This window comes from Pecten maximus, chromosome 16 (assembly GCF_902652985.1).
Source record: "Pecten maximus chromosome 16, xPecMax1.1, whole genome shotgun sequence".
NCBI lineage: Eukaryota > Metazoa > Mollusca > Bivalvia > Pectinida > Pectinidae > Pecten > Pecten maximus.
The window spans coordinates 8,387,044-8,411,683 of NC_047030.1; the positions used below are offsets into that span (position 1 = coordinate 8,387,044).

Consider the following 24,640-nt stretch of genomic DNA (forward strand, 5'->3'; position numbering starts at 1 on the left):
TAAGTGATATCACCTATTCGAATAGGTGATATGACACATTTGAATAGGTTATATCACCAAATGGGAATAAATAGTAAAACGGCGCCCCATAAAGATTCACCATCAAAATGCGTTCTAGGTTGGATGACATGAGAATTGTTGAAATTGGAAAAATATTCCGTCTGGTTTTGTTTGAATATGATTTAGGTAGGCTAAACATTGAAAAAAAACAATTGGAAAAAAATATTCCTTGAAAGAAGTTCATTTGATACTCCGCCTTGATTAGCCTGAAAATAGAACATGCACGTTTAAGAATACAGTAGATATTCATATAGGTCTCTGATTCTAGCACCTATACATATTTATATATATATACATTTGTATATAATCCCTTAAAAACTTAAAAAAGAAAGAAGCCATTTCATCATATTTTTTAATTTCCTGTCGAAATCGGGGTTTGCCGAGAAACCCCGTATGTCCGATTGCTAGATTGATAACCTGAATAGTTCGTTCTTTGATTTGAGCGAAGCGCGTGCACGTTTCATGTTTACAAGCTTTACATCCGGTTTGGGTAACGTTGTCACTTTTAGAGGGATTTACCGGATTAGACCTAAGACTTAACATTGACTTGATTGTGGCGATCACCTCCGAAGAAAATGAAGGTAAGAATCATGTTAGATGATAACTTTTTAGCAAAAAGTAGCAAGACACGAATCTTGCCATGTGTCGTCTGTCAGACTGTTTAACACAGTCGCCCTTGGCTTTGCCACAATGACAATATTTCGATGTAGCCCGTAGTCCCTACTGTATGTTTGTTCAACATTGTACAGTTGTATCGAGCACCACAGGAATCGGTGAATAGTTAAATAAACTACTAAAACAGCGAAAAAGAAATATTCTTAAGACCACACTTCAGCTGTTGCTAACGTTGTTTGTGTTTATCTTATCCTGATCGGTCATTTGGCTCCTGTCCAATACACGATTCAGACCTCGCTTATAAAAAATGACCACAAGAAATAATATTTGAGTCTAGTATTTATTAGGATTTAATTTATTAGGATAATTAATGGATGCAGGCTGGAAGCCTCTATATCCATATCAACAATATGTACATAAAATAAATAAATGATTGATTTCCAGTATATCAATTGCTATGTTTCCTCAATATATCTAAAATGTTAAACTTTAAAATGAATATTTTTCCAGTGTTTATCTAGCATTAGATCTACTTCAAAGTTGTATACAGTATCTGCATCTATAATATGTTGTGGCAAATTATTCCATACATCTATTATTCTGTTACTGAAGAAATTCTTTCTTAATTCTAGATTACAACATTTCTTAAAAATTTTCTCAGAGTGACCTCTCGTCCTACTAGAACTGTCCATTTGGAAAAAGTTCTCAGTTACTCTATAATCATAAAGTTTTTTAACTATTTTAAAAACATTGATAATGTCCCCTCTAGTTCTCCGATGTTGTAAAGTTGGAAGATTTAGTCTCTCTAGACGTTCCTCATATGTAAGGTTTTTGAGTCCCGGAATAAGTTTTGATGCCCTTCTTTGAACGTTCTCGATCAGGTCGATATCTGCTACTCGATATGGGTTCCATACACTTGCCGCGTATTCCAGGTGTGGTCTGACGAGAGCTTTAAATAATAACTTGAACATTGACTCATCAAGATATACAAACGATGCTGTTCGCTTTGTTTACAATGTTATGCAGGTGAGTTTTGAAATTCAGGTCCTCATCGATGGTAACCCCAATGTCCTTTTCGATTCGTGTGTGATGTTTTCCAGCTGAATCCTCTCTCCTTCCTGTCCATTCATATAGTAATGTCTTTTCTTGGAAGCTTTTATTGATATTACTTTACATTTGTTGGGGTGGAATTTGAGTAACCATTTGTTCGACCAAATTTGGAGTTTATCCAGGTCCTCCTGGAGGATTCTCACATCTTCCTTGTTCCTAATCCGTCTGTATAACTTTGTGTCATCTGCAAATAGCGGTGACGAAGATGTTGGTATTTCAGGAAGATCGTTTATATATACTACAAATAAGATTGGGCCCAGTACACTGCCTTGCGGGATGCCGCTGATTACGGGGTATGTTTCTGACATCGCACCATTAACAATAACACGCTGACATCTATTACTCAGGAAATCCTCTATCCAATTTACTACTTTTTGGCTTACGCCATATCCTATCAATTTAGTATCAGTGAATAATAGAGCAATTGTTTCCTGTATTATATATAAAAGTACTGTAGTCTATAATTTATTGATCTCTGATTCTGGACTCCAATATTCATCAATAAAAAACGAGTACCTTGATTATTTTATAAAAGGACAAGGCGCACATTAGCCTAGAACTATGTGGTGGTGTGTGTGTGGTGGGGGGGGGGGGGGGGGGGGGGGGGGAGATAGTGGGGATATTAATTGAAGGATCACCATATTAAAGAGACTGGGCTTCCCTTCATTAGCATACTGCAGACTATGAGGAGATATCATCAATGTATACAAAATCATGAACAATTTCCATGACGAAAATGTTACAATGGGAATATTTGAGCTTGATACAACATCCAGGACCAGAGGTCACTCACAGAAACTAAAGAAAAAACAATGCAAATTAGACATACGTAAATACTCCTTTGGATTTAGAATTATCGATGTATGGAACAGTCTATCTGAAGATATTATAAACTCTGCAACAATATTGAATAAGGGACTTTGAGATAGGCTTGGATAACCATTGGGCAAATCTGGAACTTATATATAATCATTTAGCTAGTTACAGACTGGAACCCGGAAGTACTAACTAATGTTTAATTATGTAATATAAGATTCAAGATATGGACATAGAGGCATGATACCAATGCCTGCGTCCATTAATTATCCTATTAAATCCTATGAAATATTGACACATCACACAGTAGGCCTTTCATTCCATTGAAGCATATTAGTGGCTTAAAATGCTTTCCTTAAAATTGAAATAAAATGTTGAGGAACTTAGTCATTTATTGTGGCTTTAAATAGGATTGAAATTAAACTTCCTGTTCAAATAAAAGTTGTTTATTATAACAAAAAGAGGTGTGGTTATCAATAAAATATACTGAAATTAAAACTGTTAATATTTCAATGAGCTTATAATTATCTATTAAATACTGAATTAATCAAGATTGCTTCAAATAGGGTGCAATTACAGGTATTCATGAAATACAAAGCTGTCTCACAAAATCAAGACTTTCTCGGGGAGTTTACAATCTGACAAGAATTACCTATTGAAGTATTGCAGGAATGTTCCATGGCAAAAGCTGTGTAAAATAGTAGTCACGTGGACAACGCAAACAGCTTATGTTGTGCTATTACGTCATACTGTGTATACTGTGTAAGAGAATAGGCATTTTGTGAATTAATTTTTGTTATTTTGTTAATAAACAAAAATTTAATTATATACAACTTTGTTGTTGTCCACTGTGACGTATGTTTAACAAAATGTGAATAATTATCCATAATATGAGGGCATTGTCTAAAATGTTGTCAACATCCTTCCTCTGTGATACATTTTGAATTAGAAACCTAGGTTTGACAACTTTATCTGCCATCTCTGTTGTTTTATGTCCAGGTTGACAAAATATTTGTTTCAAGTGGCCAGATTTAGTATACTGTACATGTGCACGTTGTGAGCTAGACAACACATGCTGTTCTTAAAAGTAACCATGCAATAAACTGTTTTTGTATTTTTTTCTAAAAGTAGCAGTCAGTATTGTTTTTATAGGTGATCATGTGACTTGTTTTTAACCACTGAAAATTCAAGAAAAATAAATGTATTTAATGCTTTCATTAAAAATGTAAATTATCTATGTATTACATGCAATTTTCTTTTAGATTTAATTTTTCATCTCTGAAAATTACATATATATATAAGTGGTATTTTAAAGTCCCAAAATACTTCTATGTAGCTAGCTAGAGATATTTTGATTTCAGATGTGTGTTTTCTTTCCTTTTGTAGAACAAATTAAAGTTGACACTTTCCTGTATCGCTGTCATCATGGCAGTCATCACCTGCTGTGTTGAAGGTAAGGATATCTGAAATGTGTCTGAAGGTGTAAGCTATCTACCAGTGGATTACAACCATGCATGTTCCGTTGATTGAAGTTGTCTGATGACCAATGACCAATCATATGTTAGGTCCTGAAATTCAGCATTATCTCTTGGAAATCTTGGGATATAAAATACATGTACCTTGAAAAATCCTTGAATAAATGTCTTTGATAATTAAAAAAAAATTCTTTTCACCATTGTTAATTATATAAATTTACCTCAAACATCATACAGATCAAATGAATTTATACGGTACAATTACAAAATTGAGAGATGACTGGAAATCAGACTTTATATATCAAGCAATCTCATTATGTTTTATTCGAAATATCACCTTAACATGATCATCGTCCCATAAAAGAGCTAGGATAAGTCTTGGAATTATATGACTCCATTTTTGTAGGAATCATGCCTTTGACACACTGTAACCAAAGGAATTTATTTTTAACAGGTGCTCCTCGGGAAAAGCGGGACTTGTTGCAACTGGTGGAACTACTGGAAGAGATGACCAATAAGAGTGGCCTGGCATTCAATAACTATGGCTGTTACTGTGGCTGGGGAGGCCAGGGTGCCCCAGTAGATGATGTTGACAGGTATATCATAACCATCCAAGTAACGTTCTTTTGTTGATGACTAAAACGTACAGAAATACTTGAAGACTTTCGTGAAAATCTGAGCCTTTCCAATTTTTTGTTGGATTGTTGTAGTCGAATTCAAATGACTGAAAAATACAATTTTTTCCAACGCGATTAAACATTTTTTTCTAACATGATTTATTAGAATATGGTTTTGGTTTTTGAATTTTTATCCCAATAAACAAAATACCCAATTAAGTGTTACCAGGCTGATTAAGTAGAAGGTACTGTATATATATTGATAACAGTAGATTTTTTTTAATAAATTGTGAATCAAAATCAAATATGGACATTCTGTGAATTCTGTGCCAGACTGTAAAATTGTTTTCAGTGATATCATATATTAGGTCTTTTGAATATATTACACGTGTCCCCTTCCCCCTGAAACATTGTCACATGCTCCTGTGGTGTTGAGCCCCTGGGCTTATCATGGGATAGATAAATACTATTGTTATATGTTGGAGTGTTTATATGACTTTGTTACTATAACCAGGTGCTGTATGTTACACGACAACTGTTATGGTGTAGTTGGGAAGTGCTACCCAAAGTGGATCCACTACAAGTATGAGTTTGCTGCCCATTCAGAGAGAGTTTTACATTGTATAGGTAAGCTTTGTGTCAATTTCACAACTAATAATACAGTGTGTCAGTTATCGTTAATTTTCAACAGTAGAATACCCAAATTGGTCAGCAGGCATGTAATTTGTTATTCATTCAGGACTAGTAACTATTTAAAGGATTTAAATCAATTTTTCCTATTTGGCCCCATATGCATCCCTCCACTTGTTTTATTACCTGAGTCTCTTTGTAAATTGTAAATTAGGTATTTTCAACCTTTTCCCAAGGAAATTGTGAAAAAAAAGCCAGTCAACAGTCAATTCTGTATGTATGTATTTTTACATTGATGTTTGTGTTCTTTCAGACGGCGGGAAAAACAACTGCTACAAGAAGACCTGTGAGTGCGATACCAACTTAGCCAGATGTGTAGCTAAAGCTCAATACCACCCCAAAAATAAGGATATGAAACAGGTGTCCTGTTATAAAACCAAAACTCCGATGATTCCTAAAAACCCCTTCTCCAAGCAGTAATGGAACCACCACCACTCGAAAACCTCTTCCAAAACTGAAATGGAACCATGGATACAAGACAACCCCTTCACCAAACTGAAATGGCTCTGAACTCTTCAACAACTGCATCATCAAACTATCAAGCAATCAAAGTATCAGCTTGTGATTTGTCTTTTTTCCGATCTATGAACAGACCCAAGAAAACTCTATAATACTGTATGGTACATTTTTTTGAGTGCGAGAGTAAATTTCTACACGCTACCTGCACCGGGGAATACTTAGTAGCTGGTGATGCCAGGAATCTACTTATTATAAAAATTGAAAATTCTTGTATTATTTGATCAAACAGAGATAAGATCTATCATACCCTCTGGTACTGTTTTAGTTGCATGCATCTAGCAATAATCAAACAGATTGTATAGCCCATGGTTTATAGACAGAAAATTCTGTAATGTTATGTCCTTTTAATAATAGATAATCTATTTTGTCCTGTCCATACTAGATTATCTGTCATCTGTACTGGCCTGGATAATCCATTTTGTCCTCAATGTCCTGTTAGTGATTGATAATCTATTTTGTTGTTTGTCCTGTTGATATTAAATAATCTATTTTGTCCTCAATGATCTGTCAGTGTTAGATAATCTATTTTGACATTTGTTCTGTCTGTACTAGCCTGGATAATCCATTTTGTCATTTGTCCTGTCTGTTCTGGCCTGGATAATCTCTAGTTTGTCTTTTCTCCTGTCCATTCTAGATAATCTATTTGTCATTTGTCCTGTCTGTAGAAGATCATTTGTTTTTGTTTGTCCTATCTCTAGTAGATTATCTGTTTTGTCATTTGTCCTGTCTCTAGTAGATTATCTATTTTGTCATTTGTCCTGTCTGTACTGGCCTGGATAATCTAGTTTGTCTTCAATGTTCTGTCAGTGCTGGATAATCTTGTTTGTTGTTTGTCCTGTTAATATTAGATAATCTAGTTTGTCCTCAATGTTCTGTCAGTGCTAGATAATCCATTTTGTCATTTGTCCTGTCTGTACTGGCCTGGATAATCTCTAGTTTGTCTTTTGTCCTGTCAGTGCCAGATAATTAATTCTGTACAAGATACTGTAGATGTTTTTCCTAGTGTTGTTAAGGTTTTCATTGTTTACCACTTTATCAGGGATTATTTGAGGAAATGAGATGTTACTAGCCACAAATTTTGTGGCCAGATCTGTTTTATTGTTGTCTTTTTAAATAGATATATCACAATTATTTTTGATATGAATAGAACTGATTTTACAGAAAATATTTTGTCTTCAAATATCACAAGTTGTACATTTTAAGTGGAATTAATGTGGTTTCTTCCTCCAGTAGAAGGCATTTGTTGTTTGTAAATTAATGAACATACTGGTTTACTATTATTGTTATACGAAAGTATGTATTAAATGAGATCTGGCTTTTAATCAGTTCATAGGTTATAAGTATTTGACCGGAGAATATTTTTTAGGAAATATATACATATTGATGTACATCTGTGGCCTCAAGTATTCCCAAGTGCTCATCTTCTCTTCCATAATATCATTATTTTCTTTGTTCTGTACACATTTAATTTGTTTGAATGTATTAATATAGGTGGGTGTATGTTGATAAACAGGTGTATGCATTAAACAGTCCTACAGATTCGTTATGTTATTTAAATAAATGTATATGCATTGTGAGATTATCAGTGAACTGTTGATACGATATGTACATACTTACTATGTATGTGGACCTTGTGGTTGGGAACTTTTTTCCTATTTAATGCAATGATGGAAATGCTGTTGTAATTTTCCTGTATATCAAAATCTGAATATCAAATCTTTTGTCAGCAAACGTAAGAAAACATTTCTTTTTTTCCATAAATATATCATTGGTGTCATTATCTTTTCTAGACCAGTCAACACCTTCAAAGTCTAAAGGTTCGGTGTTATGATAGGATTCAATGTTCATGGTTTGTCATTTTGGTCTTAGATATAAAATACTACTAATTGCAAGGATGATGCTTGCCTATCAAATGTCACACTGGAGTAGCACCTTAAGGCCAGCAATGCTCTACCATCATGTTGGCATGTGCTTTCTGGTTTAAGGGGCCACAGTGGCTGAGTAATTAAGGTGTCCCGCTACACTATCACTAGCCCTCCACCTCTGGGTTGCGAGTTCGAAACCTACGTGGGGCAGTTGCCAGGTACTGACTGTGGCCGGTGGTTTTTCTCCGTATACTCCGGCTTTCCTCCACCTCCAAAACATAGCACATCTTTAAATGACCCTGCTGGCTGTTAATAGGATGTTAATCAAAACAAACCAAACCAGAGCTTTCTGCTCATGCTCATAGGACCTTACCTGCTGAAAAGATTAAACAATTACTGTAGGTTCTTTTACCTTGTGTGAGAATGTTCACAGAGATGTGTTTTCATTCATAAGAATGGACTACTGTCCACAGGTTCCCTTGTACAGTCTGATTCTGTCAGCACACTATGTTTAGAAGAAGATACTAGTAATTATATCAGAAGTAAAACCCTTGGATTTTGGAGATGCCTGTTAAAGGGAACAAGGTATGATATTAAATGTCTTGTAAATCTTTCCAGATTTTTTGTGTAATCAGCTCACACATTTGAAGTACTTAGATCTGTTTAACAAAATGCCCTGTTTATCCTTTTATCCGAATAGCAATACCCTGTACATTATGTGACTGGCATATTTTATATTGCTTCAAGGCAGACATGTTTAAATCAAGAAACAATACATTGAAAGTTCTTAATGAATCTCACTTTAATGATTATTTAAAAGTGATGTATGTTGTTTGCATTTAAAATATTTTTGATAGAATTGTTGTTTATATTATGTGAAGATTGGTATGCTTGTAAACAAATAAATGTACTATGTTCACTTTAATTAGTGCCCAGGGCATGGTGGCCGAGTGGTTAACGTGTCCCGACACTTTATTACTTGCCCTCCACCTCTGGGTTGGGAATTCGAAACCTACATGGGGCAATTATTAGGTACTGACTGTAGGCCGTTGGTTTTTCTCCGGGTATTCCGGCTTTCCCCCACCTCCAAATCCAGACACGTCCTTAAATGACCCTGGCTGTTAATAGGACGTTAAACAAAAACAAACCAAACTCTTAAACAATGGTTACAAAGGAGAGCTTATTCATGTAATCAAATCTGTTTTGTGGACACAAAAATTAATGTTTCTGAAGTCAGTAAGTTTGCTGCATTGTTATCAGATATATAAAATTTATTGGGAGTCCCGTTTTTATCACCAAACCTAAGCCTCTACAAAATTTTAGTAATATGACCAACTTTGAAGTTGTTCCACGATTAGGAGGGGGCTTTTATATAATTTCAATTTCTCCGCTGGAAAGGGGAGGGACACTTATAGTGGGAGGTGCACCAAATGTGGCCAATACAGTAGTTTATAATCTTGCCAAGTAGAAATAAACTGGCTGTTTATTTGTATTTGATACAATTTATATAGTGAGACATTGTTTTTGACATCTGTACTTATATGCAATCTATTTTTTTTTCTGAATTTTACACTTTGGAAGAAATTTACCGAAAATAGAATGATACAGAACATTACATGAATTTATCAGATAGTGTCATGTTTAAGATTAAACTACTTGTAAACTTAAGAAGGTTCCAAAGTAAACTATTTTCCCCCTCGGTCATGAAGAGGTATGGTGTCCCCTGCCTGACCACATGCGTTTATTTCCGTTACTCCAGTTTTCTCTGCCAGTAAGAACCTGTAGGTACTTGCATTGTTGTTATATACAAAATTTTATCTTCTAGCTACTGTTAAATGTGAAAAGGTATGGTGTTACCTATCTGACCACATGCGTTTATTTCCGTTACTCCAGTTTTCTCTGCCAGTAAGAACGCGTAGGTACTTGTATTGTTGTTATATACAAAATTTTATCTTCTAGCTACTGTTAAATGTGAAAAGGTATGGTGTTACCTGTCTGACCACATGAGTTTATTCCAGATATTCCAGTTTCCTCACACAGTAAGACCCCTTAGGTACTAACATCCTCACTAATTCAGCAGGAGTTTTTAATATAAATTGAAATTAATTGTTTTGCAATTGTTGTAAAATAAATAAAGTAAACATTTTAATAACTGTAGATGTAATTATTGGAAGAATTGCACTTCAAAGGCACAATTGACATACAGGTAACTGCAGTTTCTGGATGCTATTTCTATAGCATGCATTGAGGATGTGCAAAATGGGCATTTTGTTGTAATTGTACTTAATTTTTAGACAACAGTATACAGCATTACAGTTGTATCAGTTTTCAGTGCTTACGTTTTTGTTGCCTCGATGTTTTTATGAATACATTTGCTTTTATTAGGGTCTTTGATAAACTGTTAAAAAATTAACAAAACTCGAATGAAAAATCAGTATGGTTTTAATTTTTAGCCCACCATCATCAGATGGTGGGCTATTCAAATCGCCCTGCGTCCGTGGTCCGTCGTCCGTCCGTCCGTCCGTCCGTCCCTCCGTCCGTCCGTCCCTCCGTCCGTCCGTCCCTCCGTCCGTCCGTAAACAATTCTTGTTATCGCTAATCCTCAGAAAGTACTGAAGGGATCTTTCTCAAATTTCATATGTGGGTTCCCCTTGGTGCCTAGTTATGCATATTGCATTTTGAGACCAATCGTAAAACAACATGGCCGACAGGCAGCCATCTTGGATTTTGACAATTGAAGTTTGTTATCGCTATTTCTGAGAAAGTACCGAAGGGATCTTTCTCAAATTTCATCTGTAGATTCCCCTTGGTGCCTAGTTATGCATATTGCATTTTGAGACCAATCGGAAAACAACATGGCCGACAGGCAGCCATCTTGGATTTTGACAATTGAAGTTTGTTATCGCTATTTCTGAGAAAGTACTGAAGGGATCTTTCTCAAATTTCATATGTAGGTTTCCCTTGGTGCCTAGTTATGCATATTGCATTTTGAGACCTATCGGAAAACAACATGGCCGACAGGCAGCCATCATCGCTATTTCTGAGAAGACGAAGGATTCTAATTTATGTAGATTCCCTTCAAGCAATGATTTGAAAACGGAAACTGGCAAGTCATCTGGATTTGCATTATTTGTTTCGTATTTTGAGAAAGTAGAAGGATCTTCAAAATGTGGTTTGGTGCTATTGATATGCATTTAGCAATCGAAAAATGCGACAGGACATTGGATTTTGACAATTGAAGTTTGTTCGTTTTGAAATACTAGGGATCTTCTAAATTTCAATGTAGTTTCCTGTGCCATATGCAATTGCATTTTGCATCGGAACACTGGCCGACAGTAGCCTCTTGGATTGCTTAATTTGTATCGTATCTAGAAATACGAGGATCTTCTCAATTTAATGTGTTCCTTGTCTAGTATGCAATTGCTTTGGCATCGAAACAATGCGAGGAGCATCTGATTTGACAAGAGTGTTATCGCTATTCTAGAATTGAGGATCTTCTCAATTCATTGAGTCCCTTGGTCTATTATGCACATCTTGGATTTTGACAATTGAAGTTTGTTATCGCTATTTCTGAGGAAGTACTGAAGGGATCTTTCTCAAATTTCATATGTAGATTCCCCTTGGTGCCTAGTTATGCATATTGCATTTTGAGATAAATCGGAAAACAACATGGCCGACAGGCAGCCATCTTGGATTTTGACAATTGAAGTTTGTTATCGCTATTTCTGAGAAAGTACTGAAGGGATCTTTCTCAAATTTCATATGTAGATTCCCCTTGGTGCCTAGTTATGCATATTGCATTTTGAGACCAATCGGAAAACAACATGGCCGACAGGTAGCCATCTAGGATTTTGACAATTGAAGTTTGTTATCGCTATTTCTGAGAAAGTACTGAAGGGATCTTTCTCAAATTTCATATGTAGGTTTCCCTTGGTGCCTAGTTATGCATATTGCATTTTGAGACCAATCGGAAAACAACATGGCCGACAGGTAGCCATCTTGGATTTTGACAATTGAAGTTTGTTATCGCTATTTCTGAGAAAGTACTGAAGGGATCTTTCTCAAATTTCATATGTAGGTTTTCCTTGGTGCCTAGTTATGCATATTGCATTTTGAGACCAATCGGAAAACAACATGGCCGACAGGTAGCCATCTTGGATTTTGACAATTGAAGTTTGTTATCGCTATTTCTGAGAAATTACTGAAGGGATCTTTCTCAAATTTCATATGTAGGTTTCCCTTGGTGCCTAGTTATGCATATTGCATTTTGAGACCAATCGGAAAACAACATGGCCGATAGGCAGCCATCTTGGATTTTGACAATTGAAGTTTGTTATCGCTATTTCTAAGAAAGTACTGAAGGGATCTTTCTCAAATTTCATATGTAGGTTTCCCTTGGTGCCTAGTTATGCATATTGCATTTTGAGACCAATCGGAAAACAACATGGCCGACAGGTAGCCATCTTGGATTTTGTCAATTGAAGTTTGTTATCGCTATTTCTGAGAAAGAACTGAAGGGATCTTTCTCAAATTTCATATGTAGGTTTCCCTTGGTGCCTAGTTATGCATATTGCATTTTGAGACCAATCAGAAAACAACATGGCCGACAGGCAGCCATCTTGGATTTTGACAATTGAAGTTTGTTATCGCTATTTCTGAGAAAGTACTGAAGGGATCTTTCTCAAATTTCATATGTAGGTTTCTCTTGGTGCCTAGTTATGCATATTGCATTTTGAGACCAATCAGAAAACAACATGGCCGACAGGCAGCCATCTTGGATTTTGACAATTGAAGTTTGTTATCGCTATTTCTCAGAAAGTGCTGAAGGGATCTTTCTCAAATTTCATATATAGGTTCCCCTTGGTGCCTAGTTATGCATATTACATTTTAAGACCAATCAGAAAACAACATGGCCGACAGGCAGCCATCTTAGATTTTGACAATTGAAGTTTGTTATCGCTATTTCTCAAAAAGTAATGAAGGGATCTTTCTCAAATTTCATATTTAGGTTCCCCTCGGTGCCTAGTTATGCATATTGCATTTTGAGACTAATCGTAAAACAACATGGCCGACAGGCAGCCATCTTAGATTTTGACAATTGAAACTTATTATCGCTATTTTTCAGAAAGTACTGAAGGGCTCTTTCTCAAACATTTTTATAAGTTCTCCTTGGTCTGTAGTTCTGCATATTGCATCTTGGGACCAATAGGAAAACAACATGGCTGACAGGCAGCCATCTTGTATTTTGACAATTGAAGTTTGTTATCGCTATTTTACAGAAGGTACTGAAGGGATCTTTCTCAAATTTCATATGTAGGTTCCCTTGGTCCCTGGTGTTGCATTTTGGGACCAATCCAAAAACAACAGACAGCCATTATTGCTAAATCTTAAATTTTATATATAGGTTCCCCTTGTTTGAAAAGTACTAGAGGGCTGTTTCTGAATTTACACAGATTAGTAAGACTTAGAGGAAGGGAAAAGTAGAGAAAAGATCAATCTGACGTGGAACCTATAAAGATCATTCAATGGTGGGCGCCAAGATCCCTCTGGGATCTCTTGTTAAGTAAATATTAACATAAAATGTTGTATTTGAATTTATACAAGGTAACTTGTAACTTGGTTTGTATGTATTAATAAGAACAAATTTCATGGTGTTTGAACATGTTGCAACAGTTATGTTGACAGTTTAAAGGTGTTTCTCTTTGTATTCACACTGTAAGTGTATAATTGAATAAATTAAGTTAAGTTTATTTCTAGTACCGAATCAATTAGGATCCTCTTAATTAACTGTAATCAAATGCGAAAATTACAATGATGAAATTTATCAATTGTGAAAACAGTTCCCATTTGCTCCACATTTTTAGAAAATCAACTGCTGATTAAACAAGATATCAAACAAATGCATAATTAGAGTGGCATCTAGGTACAAAATGAAATCAATATATTGCATATCTATCTTTCATTACACTATTGAGTAACATGGTGTAATTAGTGATATGATTTTAACTAGATTACTTTTGTGGCAATAGTGCATGTATATACAAGTTTGATCTGAATGACCAATACAATTCAGTTCTTGTAGTTATAGTAAGACCTTTTTTACATTATTTTACATTCATTGAATTAATTTGTTCAATTATATCATTCTTTTACATTTGGAAACTGTTTTCTTTAATTTTAATGAGATTTCATCTTGGTTATTTATTTTGAACATGATAAAAAGAAACTTATCCCACCTATGTTTTGAATTTGAGATTGATTTTGATCATTTTTTTACTTCTTATATTCACTTTATTTGTCTTTTATTACAATTTTAATATTTAAATATCCATTAAATATGATGGGATTTAGTATCCATGTAAAAGTGCTGCATAGAACTTATAATTTAGATTTTATTTTAACCCTCTGAATGATTTTGGTGTTGTCTTCATGAAAATTATTTTTATACTGATTCAAAATAAATTTGCTTTTCTGGGTACTTGTTTTCTTTGTCTTTATTTCATCACTACTTTCAACCAATATGGCATTTCAAGGATGTACCTCATCAACTGTCATTTCAAGAAGGACACAAACTCAATGCTGCATGCTATTTTATCTGTTGTATGATGTGATGAAGAAATATCATATACTGTATTTATCCGACATTAAACCCAAGTCTAGCAATAAGCACACCGATATATCATCATCATTTTTCTGCCACCCGCCACAGTTAAGTAAAATTACCAACAAATGCTGTTGCATTGTCTTGGAATAAGCCCATCCCTTTGTCTTTAAATGTTGGTCACTTGACTTTATTGTAAGATAGATAGGTATATTCTGACAATAATGTTGACCTTCTCAAGGTCACATCGTTGAAATGTATCAAAATCTTCAAAAAGTCCTTTCAGAGCTATAAATCTTATCAACAGGATCAATGTGAACATTAAGGATGTTCTAACCTTTTGAAACTTTTACATAATAATTTTGCTAAAACTGGAGATGATCTTTTTTCCATTTCTTGATAGTAACGTTCCCCCTTATCATACCTATGGTGTCTTCATGTCCCAATATATTAGTTTGATATTCAAGGACTTCTTCTCAATATAAAGATTTTAATAAATGGATCAACTGCTGATGGAAAAGCTTTACATGATTCATGCCTGTTGTGATATTACTGGTGGATGTGTTGTCAACACAATGGTTTTTTAACTTCAGAAACCACCCCTGCTGGAACACCTGGTCTTATGATTTGTTCTCAACAAGCGTTACTCAAGAGTCTCGGTATACATTTTTATTTTGTTAATATGCCCCCTCATTTACTGAGTTTGGGTTAGAATTATTGCAATATTTTGTTTCCATTCGGTAGGTTGTCTGCTTGTTTTTCCCCTCCAGAAGTAAAAAAAATAATATTAAAGATTCATATTTATATATATATCAATGTGGTTCTCAACAACACTATAAAAACAGATATGACAACTGAAAGTAAATATCCACTTTTAATACACACATAATCGATTTATATGATCCATGATCGATTTCTGAGGTCAAGGGGCGATAACACGTATTTTAAAAAAATGGAGCTCTTCAATCGGAGGTAACTTTGGTCGTCCGAAGAAAAACATGGTTCGTGTAGATCTACATGTGTTGCTGTAATTTAACAGTGTCTCGGTTTAATTGATTAGATTTATTGTAGTTTTCCTATTTAGATCGTCGGTACCCTCCCATCAAAACAAGAAGGTACTGATAACTGCACCTTGGCGATTCTTCTTCGGTAATCAATGACTAGGCCGATCCAAACGGTTGGGCCACAGGTGCCTGACTCGTAAATAAGAGTACATATAAATGAGCACCTGTGGTTGGACCACAGGGACACGTTACAATAGTAATGTATGTATAAAATATATGGGGGGGGGGGGGGGGGGGGGGGTGTCGATATAAACATAACACTTTTGGAGAACAGGACCTGTGGTTGGACCGGTGTTGTTCGTTTAAATTCATGAACGGATGAAATAAGGACGGACCTGGTGATTTTATATAGTTTTCAGACGAGTCTTGTCGACAAAAACTTACAAGGCCTCTATTGTCGTATTGATATTTCAAGTCCGTCAAGATCTTTGTTTGAAATAATACATTTAAAAACTGGCGGACCGATTTGTTCGCATAAACGAACAGGCCCTAGCTATATACATGATGGGCTTAAATTTTTGCAAGTTTGTCTGGTTACCGTTATCACTATTTATCCATCTTGAGATCTGGTTAATGCATGATGATTTTTATATACACAAATTGATCATCCAACAGTCTTTCAAAGATAACTTTCAGCACACACAAATACGAAATTAGACATTTTTTTATTTTAGAGGGAGGTTTAATTTACCTGTATTCAAAAGAGGAGAAGTGGTGAGATCACGACTGGAATATGGGAAAGTCCAGTAAAGACAAGAGAGATGTGTATTACAGGCTGGCAAAGGAGGAAGGATGGAGAGCCCGCAGTGCATTCAAATTACTACAGATTAATCAAGACTTTAACCTTTTCCAAGGTAGTAATGTTTATATATATACTGTAGTTCAATTTTGCAGAGATTATTTTTCCTCTCCCTGCCGGGAACTGAACTCGCCCAGTGCTCCTATCTGAAGGTTTCTGATGTTTTGTCAGCCTTTTCCAGCCCATATCATTTCATGTTTTCTAAAAGGCTGATAAAACATTAATTAGTAACCTTCAGACTACCAGTGCTCAAACACTTACAACACAGTTGTGTTTTCTGTCGTTTAAATATGTGTGTAAAAACAATGAGCCAAATTAACACAGAGATACATTCAATGGTTCAATTTATTGGAGAGCGTTGTTATAGTTTACAATGACTAATATTACTGATTTTGTTGATTTGACAGACTTGCGCCAAATATTTTAAACAAGATTTGAAAGTACATGTACGTAGTTATGGTTTCAACACCAGATGATCATGATCACATGACATCAATGCATAGATAAACATATTTATATATACATATAATATATTGTCAGAGCGTTTGTGAAATACACTTATTACGCTTTGAGGTAAAAAAATGATTTGTTTGTTATTTGAGGTGTAAAAAAAGTGGTAGATTTGTGTGCTGCCCCAGGAAGCTGGAGTCAGGTGTTGTCAAGGAAACTCAGGTAAGATACCTCCTCATTTACATATCAATGTCATGGTTACTCTTTTTTCATAATATGTTGTCATATTTACTCGGTATGTTGTCAAGGTACATTTTGAAAATTTCAAAATATTGTAAAATGCTAACATTAATATATATATGCTTTTATCACTTTTGTATGTCAATAAGATATGTTTAAACTTAACATTATGACTGGCCTATTAACTTGAAGCATGTTGTCATAAACAACTCATGATCAGGTAGCACATTTACTGTTCTGTAAAATATTTCTGTATACCTCATGATCAGATACAATGTTGGAAACCCATAAGACGTTGCTCTGTCATCGACTCAAATGACAAGTCAAATGCCAGATCTAAAACAGAGTATTGTGGGTTTCAGACAATGGATACATACATACTTTACATGTTTAAATTTATCTGAGATGTTGATTCATTTATTATAGGATTAAAGAATTTGAATTGACAAAAATCATTACACAAGTTATTCTTGAAACTTACTGTCAGGAGATTAACCTATCGGTCATACAATTATACAAATCAATCCATACCTACACTCCTTACAGAGGCGAGGATGGTAAAGGTGAGGATGTCAAGATTGTAGCAGTTGATCTGCAGGCCATGGCACCCATCCCAGGTGTTATCCAGCTACAGGGAGATATTACAAAGGTAAGTAACATGATAGGTCATGTCACCTGTCACAGGTGTGATACAGACATAACATAGGTAAGTCACATGATAGGTCATGTCACCTGTCACAGGTGTGATACAGACATAACATAGGTAAGTCACATGATAGGTCATGTCACCTGTCACAGGTGTGATAAAGATAGGTCATGTCACCCAACACAGGTGTGATAAAGATAGGTCATGTCACCTGTCACAGGTGTTGTACAAAACATAGGTAAGGCAAATGATACGTCCTGTCACCTGTCACAGGTGTGATACAGACATTAGAATGGTAAAACACACGATCGTATACCAGGTCCTTTTGCTAACACAGGTGTGATACAGATATTACAAAGGTAAGGCGCATTCTTCAAGTTGTGGAATTTGGTTAGATATTTTAAAAAGTTTAATATATTGTTTGTTTTGTGTTTATACAATCTCATGTTCAGTGATCATGATGAAAATAGATATCTGGCTTAAGTCACTCCTGATTTGAAGACAAACTAATAAGTTTATCCCAACTCTGTAGATTTATGTTTCAACTTATCTTTAATTAACTAGTGTAAATTATTTATCAAAGTGCTGTTCATTTTTTTGTTTCTAGAAATCAACAGCGCAGGAAATCATTGGCCATTTTGAAGGGGAACAGGCTGACCTTGTAGTGTGTGACGGAGCACCAGATGGTAAGTATGGTCATTGTATACTGTTCCCCGGTCACTCCAGAATGGTCATTGTATACCGTTCCCTGGTCACTCCAGACTGGTCATTGTATACCGTTCCCTGGTCACTCCAGAATGGTCATTATTTACCGTTCCCCGGTCACTCCAGAGTGGTCATTGTATACTGTTCCCCAGTCACTCCAGAGTGGTCATTGTATACTGTTCCCCGGTCACTCCAGATGACCTCTGGCTGATACTCCAGACTGTCCCAAAGTCTCTGCTATATAAATTGTATTTCAACACAAGCAATTTATCATTACTGTCTTTTCAACAACCTCTAAATTATGAACTTTCTTGATTAACAATTAGGTTTAAAGATCATATCTGAAATAGTATCGCAGACCTGATGTGTAATGTCGGTCTTTTATCATTGATGGGTATATTTCCCTCCATTACACTTGGATCGATGTTCTCACGATTTAAGGCCTACATATATGGGCCACAGGTGCTGGTGATAATCCAGTCATTAAAAACAGTATTTAAATATGAGATTTTGTACAAAGTTTGCTTTTTACAGGAATTCACTTAAATATTTGAAATATACATCATTTTTTCTAATAAAAAGAAAATTGCTCAAACAGTCAGACAGGAAATCATGAGGGGCGGTGATACCCCAGTTGGTTAGAGCGTCAGCCCTCGTAAACTCGGGTAAAGATCAGAGTGCATGATTCGACACTGCCTTTACCCGTGGCAGTTCTTTGTTTCTCGGGATGTTAAGAAACAGACTGGTCTGTGCTGTCATGTTGTGTCCTTGGGCAAGATACTTTACCCTAACTGGATGGCATGAGACGGGCCTCCTGTAATGGTTGTTCCATGAAGTAAAGTCACCATTTAGTGATCTACTAAAAGGAGAACTTGCCCTTCAAAATGACCCTTGCTGTTCATGGGATGATAAACCCAACAGGCAAACAAGAAATTTGAAACGCTATTCAGTCTTTACTAAATATAATACAGTTTATGTGTTTGGTATGATATAGTTAACAGATTGTGAATAATAATTTAGTGGTAATTTATACATATTGCTTTAATTTTTTTTCTAGTGACTGGACTTCACGATATTGATGAGTATATTCAAGCACAACTGTTATTAGCTGTAAGTATGACAATTGTATATAAAAGCAGGTTAATTTGACTAAGCAATACATGTATATCACAAACCTGTCTATAATCCTACCCCTGATTATTCAAACATCCTCTTTTATACATTCCCTGCAGACACAATGATCATCATATTCCAAATTTTGATGAGAGTCAAACACTGATATCTTGAAATCTGATTTAATACCAGGTGTTCAAAGACTCTGCTTTTATTAACTCGAAATAAGAATTGTGTTGTATGTATTCCACCTATAACAATTTTTGCATTTTCTTGTACCTGTATTTACTTGGTGTCTACAAGAAGAATATACAGTAATTGTATATCAAAAAGTTCAGTATTTTCTGGCTTCCACTTAAGAATGAAATATACTTGATGTTTTGATATTTTATATGTTGTTGCTGGGATACAATTTTTTACATCTACAGGCACTGAACATCACTACTCATGTCCTAAAGACCGGTGGAACATTTGTTGCTAAGGTAAACTGTCCATGTCTCTTCAGATTAAAATGACCACTCATAGCTATAGAGATACATATTGCAGTACCCAACCAATTTATGTATTGAACTGCCTTCTTCGGAAAGTTAATGTCCTATACATGTATATAAAAAAAAAATTCAGAAGTGGATGTGCTGTCTGTGCAGAAAGTTGGGTGATTACAAGAGTTCTTGCATGGAAACAAATTATATATTTTTGGTAACAGTGACCTTGACCTTTGACCTTCGGACATGAAAAACAATCCCAAGCAAGTACTTTTGATAAGGAAGATCTGCATGACGTTTGAGTCTGATTGACCCCAGTGAAACTGAATTATTGTATGGAAACAAATTTTCTGTTTTAGTAACACTGATGACACTGACATAGTGATTAATATTTGTCACCTGCTTTTTGTAGGCGACACAAAGGACAGAATTTTCGCTGGATTGCAGACAAATTGAACAAGAGAGATTTTTTTTTTTACAAAAATATGTCTACACTTTTCCCTTACTATACATTAATCTTTCTTTAGCACTCAATAAACCTTTGACCATTAGGCGTGGACAAAAAAATTAATGTAAAAGTCACATTTATATGACCTTTGAGGTCAAGGTTACAGTGATGTAACTGCAATGCACTGCACATGAATTTAGCAGGTGCAAGTAAGCATCAAATTTCATCAAAATATCTTCCAACAGTTTAGAAGCTATGGGCCGGAGGTGAAATTTTTGTAAACTTTGCACTTCTTTGACCTTGACCTTTAATTTCAACATTATAACCAGTTTATTCCATTGTGAGGATATTCTCCTTTAGCACAATAGAACTACATCAATTGTTGTAAGTTAAATTGATCAATCATGTTTTTCAATCCGATTGTGCAAATTATTGTGACATCAAAAACATACTTAATATAGTGACGTCAGACAACATGACATTATTCAGTGATGACATCAGGAACATTCCCGATTAGGAATTATAGGAAAATTATGGTCTGACAACTTTCTATTTTGTTTTGTAAAGTTAAATCTTGATAATGCAAAGCCAATGGAAATACATTTGTATAAGGCATTAATTGACCCGAATCTCCCATTCAGTGTTAGCGAGCCTATAAATGTTACAATAAGTCAATAGAGCTACGTGTGTTTATGTTTCTTCATTACACATTTTCAGATATTTCGAGGCAAGGATGTGACGTTGCTGTATTCCCAACTCAAAGTATTTTTTCCACTAGTGTCTATTTTTAAACCGAGGAGTAGTCGGAACTCCAGTATAGGTAGGTGTAAATGCTATGCAGAAATGTTGTGGTGTTTTTTCTGAACACTTTTATTGTGAAAAAAATTATGGAGGATGTGATGAATTTTCGCAATTACATGTACTACAAGGTTATAGGTTTATCTTACATATAATTATGCTCTCGACAGCTATTTTAAATATTTCTTTTATTATTTTCTTGGATATATGAACATCCACATGTACCATTAAAATGAATCTATCATTTGACATTGCTTTGACATGAACGTATGATTTTGTACGTCACAAAGCTCATACATTCATGAGAAAAATAGACAAAAATACTCAAATTTTGACCTTTGCCATCAGAGTTTTTTACTTTGTGTATTGTTTAAGTTATATGGTACTGTATACATGTACTTAATTGCTACAAAGAATTGTCGGCGGTCTATTGTTTTATGGTATTTATGGTATACATGTATATAATTGTTACAAAGAATTGCCAGTGGTGAGATATAAAAATTCCTCACATATACTTGTAAACCGCTATTGTAAAGGTAATTTTTGTGTTAACAGTACAATACAATTCATGAGAATGTTTGAGCAGATGATGAGTGATGTATAAACAGTAAAATGCAGATGTTTTTATCATAAAATATTGTTGAAATTCATCTATATTATTTATACAAAATGTCAATTTCATATATCAATTATAGCTCAAAGTACATTTATGACAGAAAATGATCAGAATTATTTTGTTTCCAGAGGCTTTTGTTGTCTGTCAGGGCTACGCTCCACCTGAAGGCTACCAGCCAAACATGTCCAACCCTCTCCTGGATCATCGCTATGGTAAGGTTCCACTAGATTCTGGTTAGGATTAATAACAGATGTTTTATCAGGTAATCATTACGTCTCACATCATCATGTGTGTGTTAACAGATATCCTAATTTAGTCAAATATCTTACCAGCTGGAGGACTTCAGGTTTTTCAACCAGGGACCAACCATTGAATTAATTTATTTAAAACACTCATTATAATAAGCTGTGTTCATCCAGTATCCACCATACATTTCTTTATTTCTGGAATTCTCCAGAAATATTACTGGATTAGCCCTTTAAGATAATTCATCATTTAAGCATTGATGCCATTTTTTTTAGTTTCATTGGAGTAGGAAAAAAAATTGTTTGCAAACTATGAATCCGTGTAGCAGATTCTTACAAAAGTTTGCAAACAAAATTTTGTTTCATACATGTACCCCAATAAAACTAAAATATAATTGACATCAACACTTATAATTAATTTCTGAAATTGATTTTCATAATTAAAACATGTTTTATGTACAATTCAACTGATGTAATAAGGGATTCCTTTTCACAATTCAATATGCAATGTCACAATTTTTCGCGCCATTTTCAGATTTTTTTTTTCATAGAGGTATGAAAAAAAAATCTCAACCAATCAGAAAGCTGCATTCTGAGTTCAAACAGTGGAAAATAAATTTTATTATCATGAAGATATCAGTTCATCATCTTACCATAGCTTGTCATACAATGTATTATCGTTTATAAGAGTATATCAACAAAAATAGGTAAAAGGGTTATTTACAAGCGTTGATAGGTACATTGTATATGTTTCCTTTTGTATTGCATCAGATGTTGATTTTAACAACCTGGAGGGTCCTAACCGTGTCATAGTTCCGTTCTTAGCCTGTGGAGACCTCAGTGGGTTTGACTCTGACAGAACCTACCCACTCCAGGTATGTGCAGTTATCTCCCTTTACAATTTAAACAATTTTATACACTGGCATTTAAAATTTAATATTTTAGTAATGTTTTCAATCTAGCGTCAAATTCTACCATGCAAAGGCAAAAACAAGTTATTTGAGTCATAGAAAACTAGAAGTATGACATTTATTTGTAAAAAAGCCCTTTGTTTTAAGGTGACTATTAATGAAAAGTTACAGGTTGATTTTGTGTATCATTAGAAACACAAAGAAATAATTTTTATGGGACATATAAATAAGGAATATCAATTGTAAACTTTATTTATTTTACAACAATTGCGAACAAGTTATATCAACTTATATTAATCATGCTTGTTGGCCTGAGTGGAAGCGTGCGGGGGTCCTTCTGTGGGAGGAAACCGAAGTACCCGGGGAAAATCACGTGGTCGGGCAGGTGACCCCATACCTTTCCACGTCCGATCGGGGAATCAAACCCCAGCTGCCTTGGTGAAAGGCAAGTGTACATGTGTTACCATTGTGTTACCCTACCATCTTAATACCAATTCAAACCAAAATGTTGTTTGCTTAACAGTTGGAGGAAGGAAAGGACTACACCTACCACCCTCCTACACAGTCTCCCATCAGTCCCCCATATAAAGAGGCCTGCCACCTCAGGAAGACCGACCAACTTGCAAAACAGGAAGTACAGACATCTTGTCCGGCTGCCATGGCAACTGGAAATGTTGATGAATCAGAAAAAACTGTTGAAGGAGCCTGTGGTGGCGTAGAGTTTTCTCACAAAAGTGATAAAGACAGAATAGATAACAGAATGTTACAGGAGGGAAAACCACACGAGGACGCCAGTACTTTAAATGTACGATCAAAACTTAGTGAATTGACTTTGGACCATTAACTTAAATAATATGTCACAAAAATAAAAAGAAAACCATTAATCAGTGTTTTTACAGTTTTTTTCAATTTATCCTTTACTCTTGATTTGTTAAACTACAAGTGGTAATGTGTTTGTATGTATCGTCATGCTGTAATTTTGTTTTCGTTGGTTCAAATTTTTGTAATTTACTCTAAAACATATGAAGCAAGAAAACAAAAACAAAATTTGTTTACACAAAATGTGAAATGTACCATCATGGTAAACCGGTAAATCACATATACAACTGTAATTGGGGAAAAGAAAAATCGCAAAAATATTATTTAGATAATATTATAAAGGTTACAAAATTTTCATTCCAGTTAGTTATTTTTCAATGATACACAAAACACTCGCTAAAGTTCGTGTAAAGCTCATGTTTTTTGTAACTTTTGAAACAACCACAAGTTTGTGTGACCTGTTTCCACTTCAATAGAAAAGCTATTCTGAGGATGAGTTGACCAGTTTTGTGTCATATATTGGATGGGGTGTAAGGATATGACCTAAAGTAAAATGCCTCTAATTAGTACTGACAATTTCGGAAATGTATGGAAATTTCACAATTTATTACAAATCATATGTCAAAATAAATGAAATACTTGATTATTAATTTCATGTTTTTAAAATATGACAAAAACAAATGCAATCTACACCATAGTACTTATTGTGCAATGCGTTTAGAGTTAATTCCACATGAGGTATAAACTGAATGTTATTCAACAGTTGTAATGAGTATTTCATGCCTTGAGAGTTGAATAACACCAACCTAGCTATTGTGGTAGAAAAAAAAAAAAAAAAAAAACCCAAAAAATCCACAACTTTTGCTATGTATTCTTCGCTTTATTGTCAATGTAACCTCACAGTGTCAACTCTGTTGTTGTCCTTGACCTTGT

General features: G+C 34.9%; 2 protein-coding genes across 5 annotated transcripts; both read left to right on the plus strand.

Annotated features, from left to right (window-relative positions):
- Window positions 1–520: 520 nt before the first annotated feature.
- Window positions 521–10,131, plus strand: LOC117345037 (basic phospholipase A2 caudoxin-like). 2 transcript variants are annotated; one of them, XR_004536326.1, is made up of 6 exons: window positions 521–641; window positions 3,988–4,054; window positions 4,531–4,672; window positions 5,208–5,320; window positions 5,637–9,478; window positions 9,613–10,131. XR_004536326.1 is itself a non-coding variant. In XM_033907970.1 (5 exons), the coding sequence occupies exons 1-5, from the start codon at window positions 636–638 to the stop codon at window positions 5,801–5,803; spliced, it is 495 nt and encodes a 164-aa protein (XP_033763861.1). In that variant the 5' UTR covers window positions 521–635; the 3' UTR covers window positions 5,804–10,131. The 2 variants fall into 2 exon arrangements, 1 of the variants encoding a protein (XP_033763861.1); XM_033907970.1 differs by having other exon boundaries at window positions 5,637–10,131.
- A 5,183-nt stretch (window positions 10,132–15,314) lies between these two features.
- On the plus strand, window positions 15,315–23,772 carry LOC117345039 (putative tRNA (cytidine(32)/guanosine(34)-2'-O)-methyltransferase). Of its 3 annotated transcripts, none has more exons than XM_033907974.1 (11): window positions 15,315–15,369; window positions 16,107–16,286; window positions 16,834–16,903; window positions 17,468–17,570; window positions 18,175–18,253; window positions 19,330–19,382; window positions 19,814–19,867; window positions 21,036–21,138; window positions 21,861–21,944; window positions 22,749–22,852; window positions 23,412–23,772. In XM_033907974.1, the coding sequence occupies exons 2-11, from the start codon at window positions 16,166–16,168 to the stop codon at window positions 23,730–23,732; spliced, it is 1,092 nt and encodes a 363-aa protein (XP_033763865.1). In that variant the 5' UTR covers window positions 15,315–15,369; window positions 16,107–16,165; the 3' UTR covers window positions 23,733–23,772. The 3 variants fall into 3 exon arrangements, with proteins under 3 accessions (XP_033763865.1, XP_033763864.1, XP_033763863.1); XM_033907973.1 differs by having other exon boundaries at window positions 15,354–15,517; XM_033907972.1 differs by having other exon boundaries at window positions 15,354–15,483.
- The last annotated feature ends 868 nt before the right edge of the window (window positions 23,773–24,640 follow it).